Source organism: Petaurus breviceps, unplaced genomic scaffold (assembly GCF_028583685.1).
Source record: "Petaurus breviceps papuanus isolate PSGF00001 unplaced genomic scaffold, PetGlider_PUasm1.0 187, whole genome shotgun sequence".
Lineage (NCBI taxonomy): Eukaryota > Metazoa > Chordata > Mammalia > Diprotodontia > Petauridae > Petaurus > Petaurus breviceps.
In genome coordinates, this window is record NW_027185799.1 from 9,964,839 (window position 1) to 9,985,307 (window position 20,469).

General features: G+C 37.4%; 1 protein-coding gene across 1 annotated transcript in view; it reads right to left on the reverse strand.

Annotated features, from left to right (window-relative positions):
* TMEM38B (transmembrane protein 38B) overlaps positions 1-20,469 on the reverse strand; it is an 88,186-nt gene that overhangs the window by 2,063 nt on the left and 65,654 nt on the right. Inside the window, exons 3-5 of the mRNA XM_069090644.1 lie at positions 10,740-10,924; positions 9,554-9,641; positions 5,713-5,830 (exon numbers count right to left, since the gene is read on the reverse strand). Coding sequence (XP_068946745.1) covers positions 5,713-5,830; positions 9,554-9,641; positions 10,740-10,924 — 391 coding nt within the window. The remainder of the gene's footprint in view (positions 1-5,712; positions 5,831-9,553; positions 9,642-10,739; positions 10,925-20,469) is intronic.

A 20,469-nucleotide genomic window follows, 5' to 3' on the forward strand; every position in this document is an offset into this window, starting at 1 on the left:
TTTTACATTTAACTCAGAAAAACATTCTTACATGATACAAGAAATTATAATCTACAATGCCACTTTTAAAGGGTTAGTAGTATCCCTCTCAAGCAGAAGGCAATATTTCCTTCTTGTCACATGCATTTCCTTACATATAATCCTTACTTCACATCATTTGCAACAGAAATTATATTATATATAGAACTATAATTTCCCTCTCATAAGTGGATAGGTATAGTGTAAATGCTTGTGCAAATTATGCATTTTAAACTTTAAAAGTGAGTAATTCCCCATAGTGCCCCTTATATTTGCTTACTTTTACAATTTTGTTAATTTGTTTTATTTGTACACATACAGATTGAAAGGCAAGTTGTAGCAAATAGAAAGTTAGCCTCAAAGCAAAGAAGCCCTGTGTTCCAATCCCACCTTTTTCTCATACAGGTTGTATTATCCTGGCCCAGTCACGTAACCTCTTAGGGCTCTTAAAACTCTCTAACTCAATAAGTTGTAGAGAAGGTACAGCCCTGAAAGTTCCCTAAAATCAATAGATTCACAGTTGCAGTCCTTATTCCTATAGACAGATTACAAGATTCAAAGGAAGGGAAGAAGAGAAAACATAATTTATAACAAGTACCCCACAGTTGGCAGAAAATTAATTACTCATTGGTCCTTAGGGTGTCCCTAACTGATATTCCAGGGTAGTTTCAGGGATCCTTGGGATAAGCCCAGATGTCTTGTGGACACCTCGAAAAAGAGCTAGATTTAGATTAAAAAAACTATGACCCACTGTGTCACTCCTTAATATGCATTTTGCAGGGGTGGCCAGGTAGCACAGCGAGTAAGAGCACCGGCCCCAGAGTCGGGATGACCTGGGATCAAATCCAGGCTCAGACACTTAGCACCCACCCAGAAACACCTGGCTGTGTAACCTTGAGCAAGTTACTTAACCCCAATTGCTTATTAAAAAAAAAAAGCATTTTGCAAATGTGTTTTTTCAGAATGTCAGATTTTTCTAAAGAAGGATCCACTAGCCCACTTGTACTGCATTGAAATTTCTCTTCTTCTTGAATGGGTTTAGAGACAGCCCTCTGTTTTCTGACATTTCCAGGTTTACTAAGCAAACCTTGAGAATATCTCCTTTGAAGTCTAAGTTCTGGGAAAAAAAATAGCCCTTGGATGCCTTCTTATATGGAAACTAGTTTAAATCTCATATTCGATAAATCATTTTATTTTTTCCCACCAAATAAATTAGTCCTAGTCAGAGTTCTGAAGGGAAGTGGGGAAGTTCACTATATTTAAATAGTAAAAGTGGGTTAGCTACTCCTGACTGGGGAAAAATAGTTATAGACTCTTCCGCTTCTTTGAAACCAAGACTATAGATAGAAGAGTTGAGAGCTAAAAGTAAAGAAATGCTATGCCTCTCTCTCTCCTCTTCAATTTTTTTCTGGAGTAGCTGAGAGAGCAAAACAGCAGAAATCATTAGAAATTAAAAGAAGTTACCCAGAGATAGTCAGATACCCACATGATCTAGAACCTCAGTAACCAGCAAAAAGAACTCACAAGAGTCTGTACTCCACAGTAAGATGAACAGTATGAATCAGAAATATTCCAATCAGTATGTGGTTAAGATGTGAACTGGAATAAACTATAAGCAAAATATTTAGCATTATCAGCAAAGCTGAAAGAATCACACAATCTCAGAGTTGGAAGAGACCTAGTTTGGCACTGATATCAACTTATTACATAACTTACTTTAAATGAAACTTTACTATACAATTTTTAATATTTAATTTCAATAAATATCTAGAGATTATTTCGATTAAAATTTTATTTCTATAAAGATCTATACTATTTAAAATAGCATATCAAGATTCAGTATTACAAATCAATCATGGGAGAGAAGCTATAAGGACTTGTGCTTTGAGACACACATAAATTTTTTGTATAAACATTCCCCTTGACTTCCAAACCAAGGAGGGTGCCACTCTATCTGGAAGAAAAATTCATCTTCACTGGTATTTTTTTAAGGATTAATAAATGTTAAATCTACAAACCCAAAGTTATAAAACAACAAAAACATACCTCCCCAAAATCTGGGTGAGAATGAGAGATATATCAGAGGGAGAACATAAGTTAGTAAGGTGGGAGATTGGTGTACTTAATTTGCATTTTCTCCTCATTTGAAAATAATTTATCCCATTCTTCAAAGAATGATATGGAAAACTGGTAATACTGTAATATAAGTGACCTTATCAACTCCTCTGGCATCAATAATTACCTCAAAGAATCTCAAAGGTGTTAAGGATAATCAGGGAGATCTAATCCAGTTTGTAACAAAGAAATTCCTCCATAAAATCCATAACAAATGATGGATGGGAAACCTGTAGTGAAACACCTCACTAGTGTTGAGGTAGCCCTTTACTTTTTTTTTTTTTTTTTGCTTTTTTGGATGGCAATTGGGGTTAAGTGACTTGCTCAAGGTCACACGGCTAGTAAGTGTTAAGTGTCTGAGGCCGGATTTGAACTCAGGTCCTCCTGACTCCAGGGCCAGTGTTCTATTCACTGTGCCACCTAGCTATCCAATGTATAGCTTTTTTTTTTGGAGTGGGAAAGGAAGGGCAGTTGGGGTTCAGTGACATGCCCAAGGTCACACAAGCTAGTATTAAGTGCCTGAGGCCGGATTTGAACTCAGGTCCTCCTGACTCCAGGGATGGTGCTCTATTGGCTGAGCTACCTAGCTGCCCCCCTCTCCCCTCATCCCTGCTTTACTTTTAGATGGTTCTAATTATGGCAGTCTGTCCTTCTATTAATCTGGCATCTCTCTCCACCCCCTACCCGTCACTCCTAGTGCTTCCCTCCTGGGACTGCAGAACAGAGTTAATCCTCCTTTCCTTTGACAGTTCTTTAAATCTTTTAAGACTATCACATTTGCTCTAAATCTTCTCTTCTACAAGCTAAATATCCTTGGTGCCTTTACCTAATCCTCATCATCCTTTATGCAGGTGACTCTGAGATTTCCATCTCCATCCCCAACCTGTCCCCAAAGCTTTAGTCCTACATTTCTAAATAGCAAAGGGGTATCTTGACCTGGATGTTCTGCTAGGACTTCAAGAAAGGCAGGATAGGCACACTATGGTGCAGTGTAAAGAGTGGTGGGTTTAGAATATGGCAGAGCTAAAGAGACAAAAGATGTCTCTACATCCTTGAGCTAACTGCTTCATCACTCCAGGCCTCCATTTCCACATCTGTAAAATAAGGGAACTAGATAAAAGTTTCTACCAGCTCTAAATCCTATCAAAGAAAAGGAAAAAATACTCATATGTATGAAAAAAAAATTATAACAGCTCCTTTTGTAGTAGCAAAGAACCAGAATTACCCATTAATTGGGAAATGGCTGAACAAATCACTATATAATAGAATATTAATGTGACATAATTATGTAGCTAGATGGCTCAATAAATATAGCACTAAGCCTGAAGTTAGGAAAAACTGGATTCAAATCCAGCCTCAGACACTATGTGAGCCTAGAAAAATCACTTAAGTTGTTTGCCTTAATCTACTGGAGAAGAAAATGGCAAACCACTCCGTTATCTTTGTCAAGAAAACCCCATGGACAGCACTGGCATGCTATGGTCCACGTGATCAGGAAGAGTCAGTCAGACATGACTGAATGACTGAACAAATTGTGTCATAAGAAAGGATAAAGGGGATGGTTTCAGAGAAATCTAAAAAGATTTATATGAAACGATTCAGAATGAAATGAGCAGAACAAGGAGGACAATTTATACAATAACAACTACATTGGAAAAACAAATAATTTTGATAGACTTAAGAATTCTAATCTAAGCAATGACCAACCAGGATTCTGAAGGACCAATGAGGGTATGCCACCCGCTTACTAACAGAGAGATGACAGACTCAGGATGAAGAATCTGACATGTTTTTTGGGGCATGGCTAAAGTGGAAATAAGTTCTACTTAACTATGCATATTTGTTACAAGGTTATGTTTTTCTTTTTTATTTTTCAATGAGTGGAAGAAAGGGAAATAAAAGACTTTTGTTTATTTTAATTTTAAAAAGCGATAATAATATATCTATATTCTAGGTACCAAGAATGACAAGAGATGAAAACCAAGTAGAGATACCTCCCAAAATTCTTTTTAAAAAAGGAGGAAAGCCTTCAATATGTTGTGAAGATGTTCTATAGAAAATTTGTGATAAAAGATAAATAAGAACTGCACAGTATAGGTAAGAAGTGGTGGCAAGGAGAACACTTTTTTAAAAAAGCACATTTCTCTCTTCTAGATATCTGGAAGATGCCATCCAGAAAGGCAGGAACTATCATAATGGAGTGTTGCATACAGTGTCCGATATAGTGTTCCCCTATCAGTGGGTTTTGCTTAAGGGGTATATCCAAAATACTTGCAATGTAAAAACTGAAGGCATCAAGAAACCTTATTTTAAAGGTTGTATGATGTGTATCATTGGAAAAAGGAGAAACAGACAGATCACATTTTTGCAGTTCTCCTAGATATTCCTTAAATTGTCCCATAGACCATATCAATACAGAAATTTTAAAAGTCTTATGTCAACTGCTCCCTACTCTTATATACCAAGCAGTACAAAATGCATTAATTTTTCAAGATCCCATAGGTAATTTTTTTAATTGAGAAAGACTGTTTCTATTTCATTTGAGATACAACTGTGAAATTATTCTTGGTTTAGGCAAACTTCCATACACTAAAACATGATCCCTGCTGATGAAGAATGGGGAAAGATGCTTTCTTGCAATTTATTCTACAAAAAAAGAAACAGAGTGATGGACTGGAAAGAGCACTAGTTTTCATTCATTCATTTAACAAGTATTTTTAAGTACCTACTACACGCGAGGCACTAAGCTAAGCACTGGAGATACAAGAAGTCAAAAATAGTCCCTGTCCTTAAGAAAATTAAATTCTACTAGAGGTGCAACAAGTTATACTACTGAGAAGCACAAGAAAATCTATGGAAGGTTGAGGGTACTAACAACTAAGGGATTTTGAGAGCAAGAACTTGCATTCAGATCCCAGTTTGGTTACAGATAGTTACCGATAGCAACCTCTCTGGGTTTAAATTTCCTCATCTGTAAAATGAGAGCACTGAACTAGACAATCTCTAAAGTTCTGTCCATCTGGGGATTTATGATCCAATGTTCCACCCACAACTGCTTCCTAGAGCTCCAGTGTTCTCTTTTCAAATGATAGCACATGTGCCTGAATGGTGTTGCTACCTGGCCCTGGGACACCACTGCCCTTTCTACATTAGACCTGACCTGTCTCAAGCTACCCAGAACTCTTCTCTTCTAGTCCCTACAAAATCAGAATGGTACTAAGGGAAAGGCAATGCTTTAAGAATGAAACTCTAATAACTGTCTTGGTGCCCATATGCCACTACCAATGTCCTGTTGAGCTAGTTCGGTCACAAAAAAATACTGCCAATGCTTAAATTTCATGTCATCCTAAGAAAGAAAATGGCTGAGACAGGATTTGTAAAAATTAATTTAAAAAGGGGTGGCTAGGTGGTGCAGTGAATAGAGCACCAGCCCTGGAGTCAGAATGACCTGAGTTCAAATCCGGCCTCAGACACTTAACACAGAAACTAGCCATGTGACCTTGGGCAAGTCACTTAACCCCAATTGCCCTCCAAAAAAGCAAAAAAAAAAAATTTTTTTTTAAGGTATTTTGTACTCACCTTCATGACAACAATAAAAAAAGTGTAGCAGAACATAAGATTATGTTTTTCCATCGGCAGCTTCTCTGCATGCTGTAATGTGAAGAGAACTGCTCCCACCAGACTTATCTTCACAGGGCTGAAAATAAAATGAATTTTAATTCAGCATATAATAATATCTAGATCATAAATTCATCACAACTTTAAAGACATAGTTTGATAGTGCTGCAAAACTTTAGAATAGAGAAATCAGACTAATAACTCACGGGTAGAACTGAGATTTATATAGCACATTAAGATTTCCCAAGCTCTTTCCCCCAACAATCTTGTGAGACAGGTAGTGCAAGTGTTATCATCCCCACTTTATGGATGGGTACCCACAGGAATGTCAAAGCTAGCTTAATATTTTCAAAATTGCCTTCTTGTCATATTTTTTATTTGTACAGAATTTTAATGATAGTACTACAATAAAATTTTATTTATCCATACTTGCAACTAAGGATAAATTTCATATAAATAAGTAAAAATTACCAAAACCACTAAAATATCATATTGTATAAGCACTAAGTTATCCATATGTTTTATTACTATGTGAAAATAACAGCTGGAATTGTTTTGTAATTTAGTCATTGAAAACTAAGATGTCAAGTCAAATAAAAGTTAGGTCTGGCCTTTAGATCCTATCTTGATAGTGGGATGTAGCAAAGTCATTTCTTGAAGGCATAAGTGTAAAATGTTTGATGAGAAGGGATCAAGGTGGTCTTTTTGCAGAGACCAAGGCATATGAGTTGAGTTAATTTCAATACATAACAAGGACTAGTTAGGAGTCTCTAGAAGCAGCTAAAAGTAGATCATAAAAATGATTATTTGTAAGTTAGTATGAGAAAAAAGATTTGATTTATTATTCTTAAAAGAAGTAGACACTGAAAATAATGTCTTTCTTTTGAAAACCCTCATTCATTACAACATATCTCTCCATCATTATTCCTTACAGCATCAAAGGTAAATAGAATGTATCAATATCCCTAATTTATAATTTGAGAAACAAATTAAGAAAAGTTACATGACCTATGATCTATTCAAGTTTCACATTATTAGTACCAAACCAAGCACCCAAAGCACTGAAAAAGCTATATGACACAGGAAACAAAAGAGAATAGAATACTAAAATTTCAATCTATACTACTTTCATTTGAATATTAAAATAAAAAAGGTTCATACACTTTACTTTTCAACCAGAAAAGACCCACCCCAAATCATTTAAGAAATGCTAATAAAACTAATTCAAGGACACTAACTCTTAACAAAAACGACACACTAGTTCCTCCAAAATTTATATTTGCATATTTACATATAAGGTTTTAGTCATCTTGAAGATCTAGAAGAATAAACAGAAAATGAAAGGAAAAATAACTAAAAAAGTATGCACTCATGAGTCAGTAAATACTATAAAATTGTAGTAAAAGTTAATAAAAATTTCAGTTGCCAAAATAAGAAATCTGTAAAGCAAAATATTTTGAAACTGCTGACAATAGAAATATAACTTTCAATTTAGAAATAGCATTGCTAACATTTTTGGTCACTTTTCCTTATCAAGGATAACTGCATAAAAACATAGGTCATGCTGACATTATAGCTGCTACTATAATACTTGAGTACTACTTTACATGCATTTTTTTTGACAATCTCAATATACATTCAAAAGCATTCATAAGCATATCATATAGATAGCACTATAGGCCTTAAGACTTCTTAGGAATAATTTCAACTTTTCTTTTTTCTTATAATATTGACATTGGACTCTGAGAATAAAGTTTATGCTAGCATGTAATAAATGCCATTAAAAAGAAGCATGCTAGGTATACAGTATTTACCCAGTGAGATCTAGATATCTAGATCCACATCTATAGGAATGAGCCAATGGTCCAGTTATTTGGAGCAAGATAGAAACAATTAGGGAAGAATTATAAAATTATGGTAATTTTTTTTACCATTTTGATATTCAATGAATGATAATTCTGATGTTACATGAAGATGCATGACCACGGATTTTAATATTAACATAAAAACAATGACAAGTCATATCTTATAAAGAATAGTAAAAATATCATACCAGGTTAGACTGCCATTCCATAAATAAGAACAATGATGATGATGATGATGATTACTCACATTTAAATAAAACAGCATGGTATAGTAGAAAGAACACTGAACCTGTTAGAAGACCTGGGTTTAAATCCCAGTTCAGACATATTCTGATCTTGGGGATGTAATTTAACCTGAGTCTGCAAAATAGGAATAACTTTTAACTGTGTAATTGATAATGGTCACTGCCAAGAAAGTGTTGTGCAATCTTAAAGTCTTACCTAATAACTAGATCAAAAGTTTAAGTTATAACCACCAGCCCCAATTATCCATAGTGGAATTATTTATTCATTACTTTTATCAGTCTTTTTAATATTACTTTGTTCTACCAATACTACCTCTTCATATAATTAGTATGTTGTGAATAGTAAACAATGAAAAGTAGCTTTTCCTTTTACTTGTCCTACCTTCTTCAAGCTTTAAGGAGTCCCCTAATACTGAAATGGTTTTTAACACTGAAATGATTTTTTAAAGTCTATTTACTGTCCACACATTTTTTAATTTTATGAACTTCCACCTTATACTTCCTCACACTTCATTTTTTTTTTATTTACAGAGTCCTGTTTTTTATAACTGTTTTCATCAGAAACCCTCCAACACCTTGATTATTCTATAGTTCACCTTCTCTGACGCTTCTTCCTTCTTGGGGTAAAGTTCCAGTCTACAAGACTTCATTTCCAGATGCACCAGAGTTTTATATAAGGTTAGGACCAGTAGATAGCAGGGGTAAGAGCACTAGACTTAAGAATTAGCAAAGACTTGGACTCAAGTGCCAGCCCTGACATTATGTAGTGATATGACCTTAAAACAGTCACTTAACTTGTTTGAATCTCAGTTTTTTCATCTGTAAAACAAAGATAATAAAACTTGTAATACCTACCCTCACAGGACTATTATGAGGAAAGCACCTGCAAACCTTAAAGTGCTATATAAATATGAGTTGTTGTTTTTTTTCTCTTTTTTCTGATGATGCCCAACACTGGTCCTTTTGTCTACACACTGGGCCAAAACCTTCAAAGAACATATGACAATGACTCCAAGCTCCCTTTAATGGGTTCAAATAACTGTTAAAACAGTATCATTTTATAAACACATTTCAGGTCATTTTTTTTCCAGATATGTTCATGTATAATCGTAATTGTCCACTATGAAATTCAAATGCCACTTTTCTTAAAACTAACTCACAATACATTGTGATAACTGCTTACCTCATCAACTCAATATTTAACTACTGGGAGGGTTCCCTGGGTAACTTGTCATTGAGATGACAAATGCTTAGATGTCTTTATTTCCTATCTAATGACAAAATATGCTTCCTAACCTCACTGTAACTCAAGGGTTTTGTTTATTTGTTTTTATTTTAACAAATCTTTGTGCAAAGCCTTCAGAAATTTTTTCAAAGACTAAAAAAAATTTTTTTCATAGCTGCAAAGGACCTCAAAGGCATCCAGAGTCCAACTTCCTCATTCTGGAGATGAGGAACCTGAAGCTAGGAATGTTACACAAATAGCAATTATCAGAAATGGAATCTGAATCTAGGTCTTTTAACTCCAAGGCCAGTGCTGCTTCTCCCATACCTCTGTTGCCTCCTTACTCTATTTCCTAATACTATATGGTTTTAGTACTTAAGTTTCACAGGCTTAGATTTCTCTAATTCATGTCTATGAAAGACATTCAATGACTCCAATCATAAAATCTCATAGTTACACCAACTTACTAGGATATCTCCAGTAATTTGCTAGTTTCAGGTTTCCAAGCCCCTCTTAGAAATTGCTCCAGACTTATGATTACATTACCACCAGCACCTAAAAACCCAGAAAGTAATGTTATTTAGATTTGGTTTATTGACATGATTGAGTAAAACCAAATGAGGAGAATTCTATAACATCTTCCATGTGAAAAATCTAATGAGAAGTTTCAAATAAGCAAGGTTATTAATTGCATCAGCATACAATTATAACCCCAAATTACCATACTTTCCAGATTATAACAAGATATCCAAAATTGGTCAATATATTAAGGTCCTGAGAAAATGGTAGTCTTGTACTTTTTTTTTTAAGCAATCGAGGTTAAGTAACTTGCTCAAGGTTACACGGCCAGGTGTTTCTGGGTGGGTAATAAGTGTCTGAGCCCGGATTCGATCCCCAGGTCATCCCGACACTGGAGCCAGTGCTCTTACTCGCTGTGCTACCCGGCCACCCCGTCTTGTACTTTCACTGCCATAAAATTTGTGTTTCACACTCCATTAGAAGGAGAAGTTAGGGCTACAAGTCCATATCTAAGTAGGGTTTTATAACTGACCAGAAGAACTGCCCAGTTACTTCAAAAGGAAACCTCTCTATAAATTTTGATGTTTATTTCAACATCTTCTAGGATCAAAAAATATGGAAAATTGGTAATAATAAAATATTTTCATTCATGCATATATAATCACCTAATGTGAAGTTGGAAGAATGTACTAAATTAATTGTAACTCAAACTGAGCAATGAAACCACAAACTACCTGAGCAGAGCAATTGCACTACTCCTATTCAAATGAAAAGCCCAAAAAGAAAATGCAATTTATCAAAGATAGCACAATTTATACTACAGATGAAATCAAGAATTTCAAGTGGTTCTAAAAACATTATTTTCCAGTTATTGTATCACATGTTTAAATTGGCTTTATATCTAGCACCAAGTCATAAATAGCTGTAAGCTTTCATGATTGTGGGTATTCCTAATTATGACAATTTCCAAAATAAGATGATGCTTTCATGCCATAGAGAATAAAGAGTCTAAAAACAAAAATTTCTTATTTCTAAAACTCTCCCATTAATAGAACAGGTAATTCCATTACTGTGACTAAAAGACTAATTGACAATTCTTGTATATTAGGTAATAATTTATGATGTTAATATTACCTCGGGCCCATCCAACAGCTACCAACACCATCCAGGCATCTGTGTAATTGCTACTAGCATGCGTGATTCCACCTACGATTTTCCAAGTTCTGGTCACTTCCTTCATTACTGCAGCCAAGAGTTTAACAGGCGGGAAACGATAGCACTTGGAAACTATGTCATATGGGCAATAAAATACAATGTACCTGAAATAAAATTTTAAATATTTTTATATGTGAATGGGGAAAGAAGCAGAAGAGAAATAAAAACACAACATATCATCATCAAGCAATATTTATTGAGTGCTCACTGTGGCAAAGCACTGCACTCAGCATCTATGTGGAAGTGTAAAATAAATGAGAACATGGGACTTACCTTCAAGAAGCTTATAAAGGGGGAAATCTACCAAAAAGCATTCAGGTATACATAAAACAACAGAGATATGATATTGATATAGCCAGCCAAAACTGGTAAATGACAAAAAAAAAACTAATAATCCAATTGTACGGGTAAATTTTGAGCCTCTACAGATTGTATGCCTACTGAGGTCTATTATATGCATATGTACTGTGCCAAGCAATGAGAAAGATAAAAAAAATATGAAACACAGCTCCTCTCCCCTCAGATATTACAAATTGTAGGGCAGGGGGCTAATAAGGTGGCAGAGTAGTAGGAAGCCCAGCTCTCCACCACAACTCCTACACAAAGATCCAGAAAAGGCATCAGACAAAATCTGATCAGAAAATCCGAGAAGAAAAAGTCATAGTGAATCATTTTGTCAGGTCACATTGGCATAGAAAGTTCTACAGACACTGAGGATGAGGCCTGGCCAGGAGCATGAGGCTCAGCAGAGCATTCCAGTGCTCAGGGGCTCAGTACCCAGCTCATTCCTGGAGCAAGAAGCACTATGGCAGGAGGAGGTCCAAGGGAGCCCCTGAACTAGAACAACAGGATGCAGAATAGGTGCCATCTAGCAACACTGTCATGACTTATTTCCTAGGATCCTTAGGCCTAACAAGGGGATCTGCATGTAGGGGTAGTGAAACGGTAATGCCTGTCTCCAATCCCAGGAGCATAATGGGGATTCAGTTCTATTCTCCAGCCCTGGCTACAGTCTGTAGTAGAGGTGATATTCTAGACCAAAGGGGATCACGCAGTTTGGTCACCCTGAATCTGCAGAACCTCCCAAGGAGCCAATAGTGACTGACTCCAGAGGCAGTCTACTAAAAATGTCAGCCAAGGAGAAGACAACAGAGATCCTGCTCAGACCCAAATCTAGGTCAAGAACTGGCAGACCTCAAAACCATGATGGAAATTAACAGACTTCATCCCAGATCACAATACTGTGGGAGCACTGAAAATTCACAGGTCCCTAGTGAGAGATGTCCTTGAGATCCTGGAATAACACAACATTCAATATCCCAAGAAAGCAGCAAAAGAACTCAAGAGGACAAAAGCTTAGTCTAGACATCGCCCCAGAAGTAAGCAGAGCACAGGTATAACATAAAGCCCAAAGTCAAGAATTAGGCTGGAAGAATAAGCAATTTAAAAAAAAAGTATTGTGGCAACAGGGAAGATTAAGAAACAAACTCAGAAGAATGACTCCAAAACATATATAAACAAAGCCTCAAAGAAAAAAACATCTTAGACACAAGTCCATCCAGAATTCCTAGAAGAAGTAAAGCAAGAATGTTAAAAAAAAAATTAAAGCATGAGGGAGAGAAAAACAATGAGAAAAATTATCTCAAATAAATGGGATGCACAAATAGAAATATACACAACAAGGAGGAAGGAATGGGGGGCAGGTAAAACTTGAACCTCACTCTCCTCTAAACTGCTTAAAGTAAAGAATACACACACACACACACACGCATGCACGCACACATGCACACAAAGAATTGGGTATGGAAATATAGTTCACCCAAAAGAGGAGAGAATGGGGGTGAATAAGAGGAAGGGAAATTAAGGAAGAGATTAATCAGAAGCAAAACAAATTTAATGATCAAGTGAGAAACAAGGAGAAAATAAATATAAGAGAATAAGATGGAGGAAAATACACGATTAACAATCGTAACTATGAATATGAATGGAATAAACTCACCCATAAAAATGCAAGGAGAGCAAAACAGATTACAGACTAGAATTAAAAAATGTGCTGCTTTACAAGAAACACACACAGTTAAATAAGGGGCTAGAATAGAATCTTGTATGTTGTCTTTGCTCCTATTATGCATGTGCTGCTCACTGAAGGTGGAGAAAATCATGCAACCACGCAGACTAGGTCACTACAGATTTGTGTTACATAACCTGAACTGAGCCCTCTCTGATCCTAGGCAATCATTCTACACGTCAATAATCAAATTACTATCCCACTCACCACAGCATTTTTTTCAAACCTTTTCATCTCTTCCTCAAACATCCCATGGTCCCTCCTTTCTTCCATCCACTCAACTAAGAACTTTACCTCAAATTTTAATGAAAAAGTTGAATCCATGTGCCATGAACTCTCTCTTTTCCCCTTCCCTTATCTCACATCTCTCTTGGACTTCTACCCTACATTCTCCTTCAACCCTGTCTTGAATGAAGAGCTGCCTTTCTCCTTGCCAAAGCCAGTGATCCCATTCCATCCCTCTTCTCAAGCAGATTGCTCCCTTTGTCATCCAGACTCTCACTTATTTTCAGTTTCTCTCTCTCTACCGGCTCCTTCCCTACTGCCTATAAACATGCCCATGACTCCCCTCATCCACAAAAAAACAAACAAACAAACAAAAAAACCACCATCACAAACTATAGATCCCTATCATCCCATATTTCTCATGCCTTTTATAGGTAAACTCATTGAAATGGCCACCTACAATAGGTGCCTCCATTACTTCTTCCCTCATTCTTTCCTTAACTCTTTAGTCTGGCTTCTGACCTCATTATCAATTGATAGTGCTCTTCTCCAAAATTAATTCCCAAATACAATGGTCTTTTCTCAATACTCATCATTCCTGACCTCTTTACAGCCTTTAACACTGTTGATGATCTTCTCCTTAATACTCTCTTCTCTCTAGGTTTTTAGGACACTATTCTCTCCTGCTACTTATATGACCATACCTTAGTCTTCTTTCCTGGATCTTCATTCAGGTCATTCCCACTAACTGTGGGTGTCTCACAGAGCTCTCTCCTGAGCCTTCTTTTCTTCTCCCCCATACTATTTCACTTGGTGATCTCATCAGTTCCCACTGATTAAATTATCATATCTATGCTGATAATTTTCAAATCTACTTCTCTACTCTTTACTGACCTCCAGTCTCACATCTCAAACTACCTACTGGACATCACAAACTGGAATTCTTGTAGACCTCTGAAACTCAAATATACCCAAAACTGAACTTACTATGTGAGAGAGTAGAATTTGAACCAAGATCTTAGTGACTCTAAGGCCAGCTTTTTCTCTGCTACATTACTCTGCCTCTTAATTTTTGGCTGCATTAATAAAAATATAGTGTATGGATCATGTTAAGTGATAGTTCCATTGTATTCTTTACCAGTCAAAAGCATATCTGAAGTAGTATGTTCAGTCCTGGGTGCTACATTTAAGGAAAAGAACTTAAATTCAACAGAATTAGATAAGAATGCATCTAAAAGACGGTGAGCAGGCTGGTAGAACTAGTGAAGGAGCTAGGAATATTTAGATGGGAACAAAAAGACTATCTTTTAATATATGAAGGGTCGTCATATGCAAGAGGGGTTAATTGGTCTTATTGGTAGGAATTACACAGAGGTAAATACTGGCTCTAGAATAAGGAGGAAGTATCTAACTAAATCCAAGAATTGTCCAAAAGTAGAACAAGCTCCCATTAGTAGAAGTATATAATCAGACCCTGAATGACTCGGGATGTGGGATGAAGGACTCTTGGAAAGAATTGGATGGGAAGCCTAGAAGACATAAGGTTTCTTCTAACAATTAATATATTATGATTCATTCAACAAATATTTTTGGAAGCATACTACGTTCAAGATACTGGTATAGGCTTTGAGATATACAAAATGGATAATAATCTTCACCCTGCATAGTTGTTTCTCATCCCACTGGTTATCAGTATTTTTGGTTCTGGTTATTCATGCCTCTTTGGCTTAGCTTTGGAAGACTGAAGTGGGCCTGAGTCAGGGCAGTGTCAAATTTTATCATCTGCTGTTAGCCAGTTACACTGCTGGGCATGTTGGTGGCTTAAAGATGTATTTCATCATCACCATCATCAGCATCAAATACAATCAACTAAATGTGTCCATGGTTACAACTGTGTACTAGGGATGGCACAAAGCAAGTGACACTGATATGAATCTTGTCCTGAGGGAGGGTGGTACCGCCAAAGGATCAGGAAGAATAGGCAAAAAAAAAAAAAGACAAATGCATAGCATGGGAATATAAAAATGAGATGACTTTTTAGCAAATAATGTAATGTCAAAGAGCTACATTCTTCCTTCTAGTAAGGGGTCATGGAAGTTCTGAGCATGAAAATTTCTGAAGTTGGGAGGGAGGTGTATAAACATCTTCACTCCTCTTCCTCACCTCCATATGGAGTACTCAAAGAGAACTAGCACCTCTGGTTTGAGGGCTTGCCAAGGAGTTTTCAGGGCTGCTCACTCACCTTTGGTGTCTACCTTCACCCAACTCTAACCTGTGGCTCCGAGAAGCTATAGCAAGCACAGCAGTCATATGTCATACCTCAGTAAACTGTCTCAGCAGATAGGCTAAACTAGGTTGAGGGTGACCAACAGGCCTCAAAACCTATCAGTGAGTTAGAAGATGTCTACCCCAAGTATGTAAAGATGTGCCTCAGCAGAATAAGTAAATGAGAATAATTTGTTCCAATGGCCATAAAGGTGGCTGAAGTAGGCCTGTGGAAAGCGTAGAGCTTGGTCAGACATCAAAGACGTCAAGGTCATCCACTGCATCCCAGGCCATCGCCAGTCTTCTTGACTTCTGTCTTGCCACTGGGCTTTGATGACTCTGGAAGAGAGAGTGAGGCTAAAGGCTCTGTGCAACTCTGCCTCACTAAAATCTAATTCATATGCAAGTCATCAGCCACGATGTCAATGGTCCTCCTCAAAAACAAAGGACAAACAACAACTTTCCCCCATATTCTCCTTACTTCTAAACTTCTCTATTACTGTCAAGGATACCACCATCCTCCCACTCCCCCAGCCTCACCATCTAAGTGTAAATCTCAATTCCTTATTCTTTCTCTTCTGTCATATGCAATCTCTTGTCAAGGTCTATAAAATTTTACTTTTGTAACATCTCTCAAATATGCTGCCTTCTCTCCTCTGATAGGCAAAAAAGCTCACATCATCATGATATAGGTGTTCCCCTTGTCAAGCCTAGACTACTACAACAGACAACTGGTTGGTCTGCCTATTACAAGAATCTTTCTGATATTCTACAGGGGGTGGAGCCAAGATGGTGGGAGTAAAATCAAGGACTCACCTGAGCTCTCTTTCAAAACTCTCCAAATATCTTTCTTAAAATGACTCTAAACAAATTCTAGAGGAGCAGAACCCATGAAAAGACAGAATGAAACAAATTTTCCAGCCCAAGACAACTTGGGAGGTCAGCAGGAAAGGTCTGTTACACCAGTCTGAGGAAGGAGTGCCCAGTGCAGGCCACACCAGCACAGCTCGGGTCCCAATGTACCCGGAGCAGGCCTTGGGGTGACTGAACTGCTGACACCAGTGGTGCTTTCTGGACCTCTCAGCCCACAGACATCAGAGACAAGTCAGAATGTCAACAGGAAGGATCTGTCACACCAGGGTGGGAGTGGAGCACAGTCCAGTGCAGGCCACACCAGCCAGGACCAGGCCCTGGCATGCCTTGGGAGCTACTGAAGAGGCAGCAGCAGCAGCTGCTTCCAGGGCTCTGAACCCACAGACAGTAAGGGGGTCAAACAACTGGCCAGAAGGAGATTATAGGGGTCTCTTTGCTAGCCCTGAGGCAGGACTCTGTTGCTTTGCCCACACTAGGATCCAGGTGTCAGACCTGGGTGGCAGTACCAGGGTGAGGAGGTGTACTAGCACAGCAGAACTTGCAGCTACAGTGGAGGGGGGGAACCTTCCTCACAGTTCCAGGGTAGAAAAGAGTACTTGTGGTTGCTCACAGACCAAAGCACAGGCCAGGAGAGTAGCACACACCTCTCCTTAGATCACATAACCTTGAAAGAATGAAAACTTTCAGGTCCCCAGAAGTATCTCTGAAGACAGCTGCACAAAAACCTTGAAGCTTGAGACAGTACGCCCTCCACCCTGGAATCAGAGTACTACTTTAACAGTTAACAGTCAAATAACAGTCTGGGAAAATGAGCGAATAACAGACTACTGAAAGTTACTATACTGACAAGGAAGATCAAAACACACACTCAGAAGAAGACAACAAAATCAAAGCTCCCACATCCAAAGACTCCCAGAAAAATATGAATTGGTCTCAGGTCATGGAAGAGCTCAAAAAGGATTTTGAAAATCAAGTAAGAAAGGTAGAGAGGGGGGTGGCTAGGTGGCACAGTGAATACAGCACTGGCCCTGGAGTCAGGAGGACCTAGGTTCGGATCCGGCCTCAGACACTTAACACAAAAACTAGCCATGTGACCTTGGGTGAGCCACTTAACCCCAATTGCCCTCCAAAAAGCAAAAAAATAAAGAGAGGTAGAGAGAAAATTGGGAAAAGAAATGAGAGTGATGCAAGAAAATAATGAAAAACAAGTCAACAACTTACTAAAGGACACCCAAAAAAATACTGAAGAAAATAACACCTAAAGAAAAAGAGTAGCCCAAATGGCAAAAGAGGTCCAAAAAGCCAATGACAAAAAGAATGCCTTAAAAAGCCGAACTTGCCAGATGGAAAAAGAATCTCAAAAGTTCAATGAGGAGAATCATTCCCTCAGGTTTAGAATGGAGTGAAGGGAAGCTAGTGACTTGATAAGAAATCAAGATGCTGTTAAACAGATCCAAACAAATGAAAGAATAGAAGGCAATGTGAAATATCTCACTGGAAAAACCACTGACCTGGAAAATAGATCCAGGAGAGATAATTTAAAAATTATTGGACTACCTGAAAGCCATGATCAAAGAAAAGAACCTAGAAATTATCCTCCAAGAAATTCTCAAGGAAAACTGCCCTGATGTTTTAGAACCAGAGGGCAAAATAGAGATTGAAAGAATCCACCGATCATCTCCTGAAAAGGATCCCCAAAAGAAAACTCCTAGGAATATTATAGCCACGTTCCAGAGTTCCCAGATCAAGGAGATAATATTACAAGTAGCCAGGAAGAAACAATTTGAATATTATGGAAACACAATCAGGATAACAAAGGATCTGGCAGCTTCTACACTGGGAGATCAAAGGGCCTGGAATATGATATTCCAGAGGGCAAAGGAGCTGGGATTAAAACCAAGAATCACCTACACAGAAAAACTGAGTATCATGTTTCGGGGGAAAATATGGTCATTCAGTGGAATAGAGGACTTTCAAGTATTCTTGAAGAAAAAACCAGAGTTGAATAGAAAATTTGATATTCAGATATAAGAAGCAAGAGAAGCATGAGAAGGTAAACAGGGAAAAGAAATCATAAGGAACTTATCACAGTTGAACTATTTACATTCTTACATGGAAAATGATAATTGTAACTGATGAAACTTTTCTCAATATGAAAATAGTTGAAAGGAATAGAAATACATACACACACACATATATTCTTTATTGGAGGGTATATAGGCGTATAATTACATATGTGAAAGTGTATATATATATATGTTTACAGGTATACGTAGTAGAGGGCACAGGACCAATCTAATAGGAAGGGATGATACTTAAAAGGTGAAATTAAGAGGTGAGAGAGGAATATAATGAGAGGAGATGGGGAGAGACTGAATAGGGCAAACTATGTCACATAGAAGAGGCAAGGGAAAATGGGTACAATGGAGGGGAAGAACAGGAAGGCATAAAATGGGTCAACCTTATACTAACTGAATTTGGCTCAGGGAGGGATTGACATACATACTAAATAGGGTATCTCACCCTACAGGAGAGTAGGGGGGAAGGGAATGAGAGGGGGAATGATGGAAGGGAGGGCAGGGGGGGGGGGGAGGAAGTTGGAAGCACACACTTTTGAAAAGGGACAGGACCGAAGTAGAGAATACATCAAGTGAGAGATGGGATAGGAGGGAGGAAAATATAATCAGTCTTCTACAATTTATCTATTATGGTAATGTTTTGCATTAGCTACACATGTACAACCTATATTGAATTGATTATCTTCCCAGTAAGGGTGGATGACAAGGGAGGAAGGGAATGAATCTGGAATTCAAAGTTTTAAAACCAAATGTTTAAAAAAAAAAATATATATATATATATATATATACATACACTATTTTTAAAAAAACAGTTTACATTGCTACATAGGAAGATGATATTTGTAACCCCTAAGACCTTTCCATTATTAGAATAGTTAGAAGGAGCATATATAGACCGAGGGCACAGATGTGAGTTGAACATGAAGGGATGATATCTAAAAAATAAAATTAAGAGGAGAGAGAAGAATGTACCAGGAGAAAGAGAAAGGGAGAAGTAGAATGGGGCAAATTACCTAACACAAAAAAGGCAAGAAAAAGATTTTACAGGAGGGAAAGAGAGAGATGAGGGGGTGTAAGTGAACCTTACTTTCATAAGAACTGGCTCAAAGGAGAATAACATACACAGGCAATATGGTTTAGAAATCTATCTTTCCCTAAAGGGAAAGAGGAGAAGAAGGGGATAAGGCAAGTAAGGGGGGGGGGGGGGGCAGTGATACAAGGGAGTGCATACTGGAGGAAGGGAGTAGTCAGAAGCAAAACACTTTTGAGGAGGTACAAGGTAAAAAGAGAGAAAGAATAGAATAAATGAGGGTAGAGGGAATAGGATGGAGGAAAAAACAATTAGCAATAATAACTGTGGGAAAAAATTTGAAGAACGTTTCTCTGATAAAGGCCTCATTTCTCAAACATAAAGAGAATTGTGTCAAATTTATAAAAATAAAAGTCATTCTCCAATTGATAAATAATCAAAAGATATAATCAGTTTTCAGATGAAGTAATCAAAATTATCTATAGGTATATGAAAAAATATTCTAACTCACTTGCAAAATGAGACATCAATGCACTGTTGATGGAGTTGTGCACTGATTCAACCATTCTCTAGAGTAATTTGGAACCATGCCCAAAGTGTTATAAAACTATGCATATCCTTCTACCTAGTAATACCACTACTACATCAGTATCTCAAAAGAGATAAAAAAAAAAAAAAGAGAAGGACCTATATTTACAAAAATATTTATAGCAGCTCTTTTCTGGACATAAAGAATTAGAAAATGGGGCAGCTAGGTGGAGCAGTGAATAGACCACCAGCTCTGGAGTCAGGAGGACCTGAGTTCAAATCTGGCCTCACAACAACACACAAAACTAGCTGTGTGACCTTAAGCAAGTCACTTAACCTCAACTGCCCTACCTTCCCCCCTCCAAAAAAAAAAGTCAAAACAAGAATTAGAAATTGAAGGGATGCATATCAATTGGGGAATGGGTGAACAAGATGTGGTATGTAACTATGATGCAATATTATTATACTACTAGAAATGATGAGCAGGATGCTCTCAGAAAAACCTGGAAAGACTCTCATGGGCTCATGCAAAGTAAAATGTACTAGGTACAAAGAACAGCAATATTGTAAGCTGATCAGATG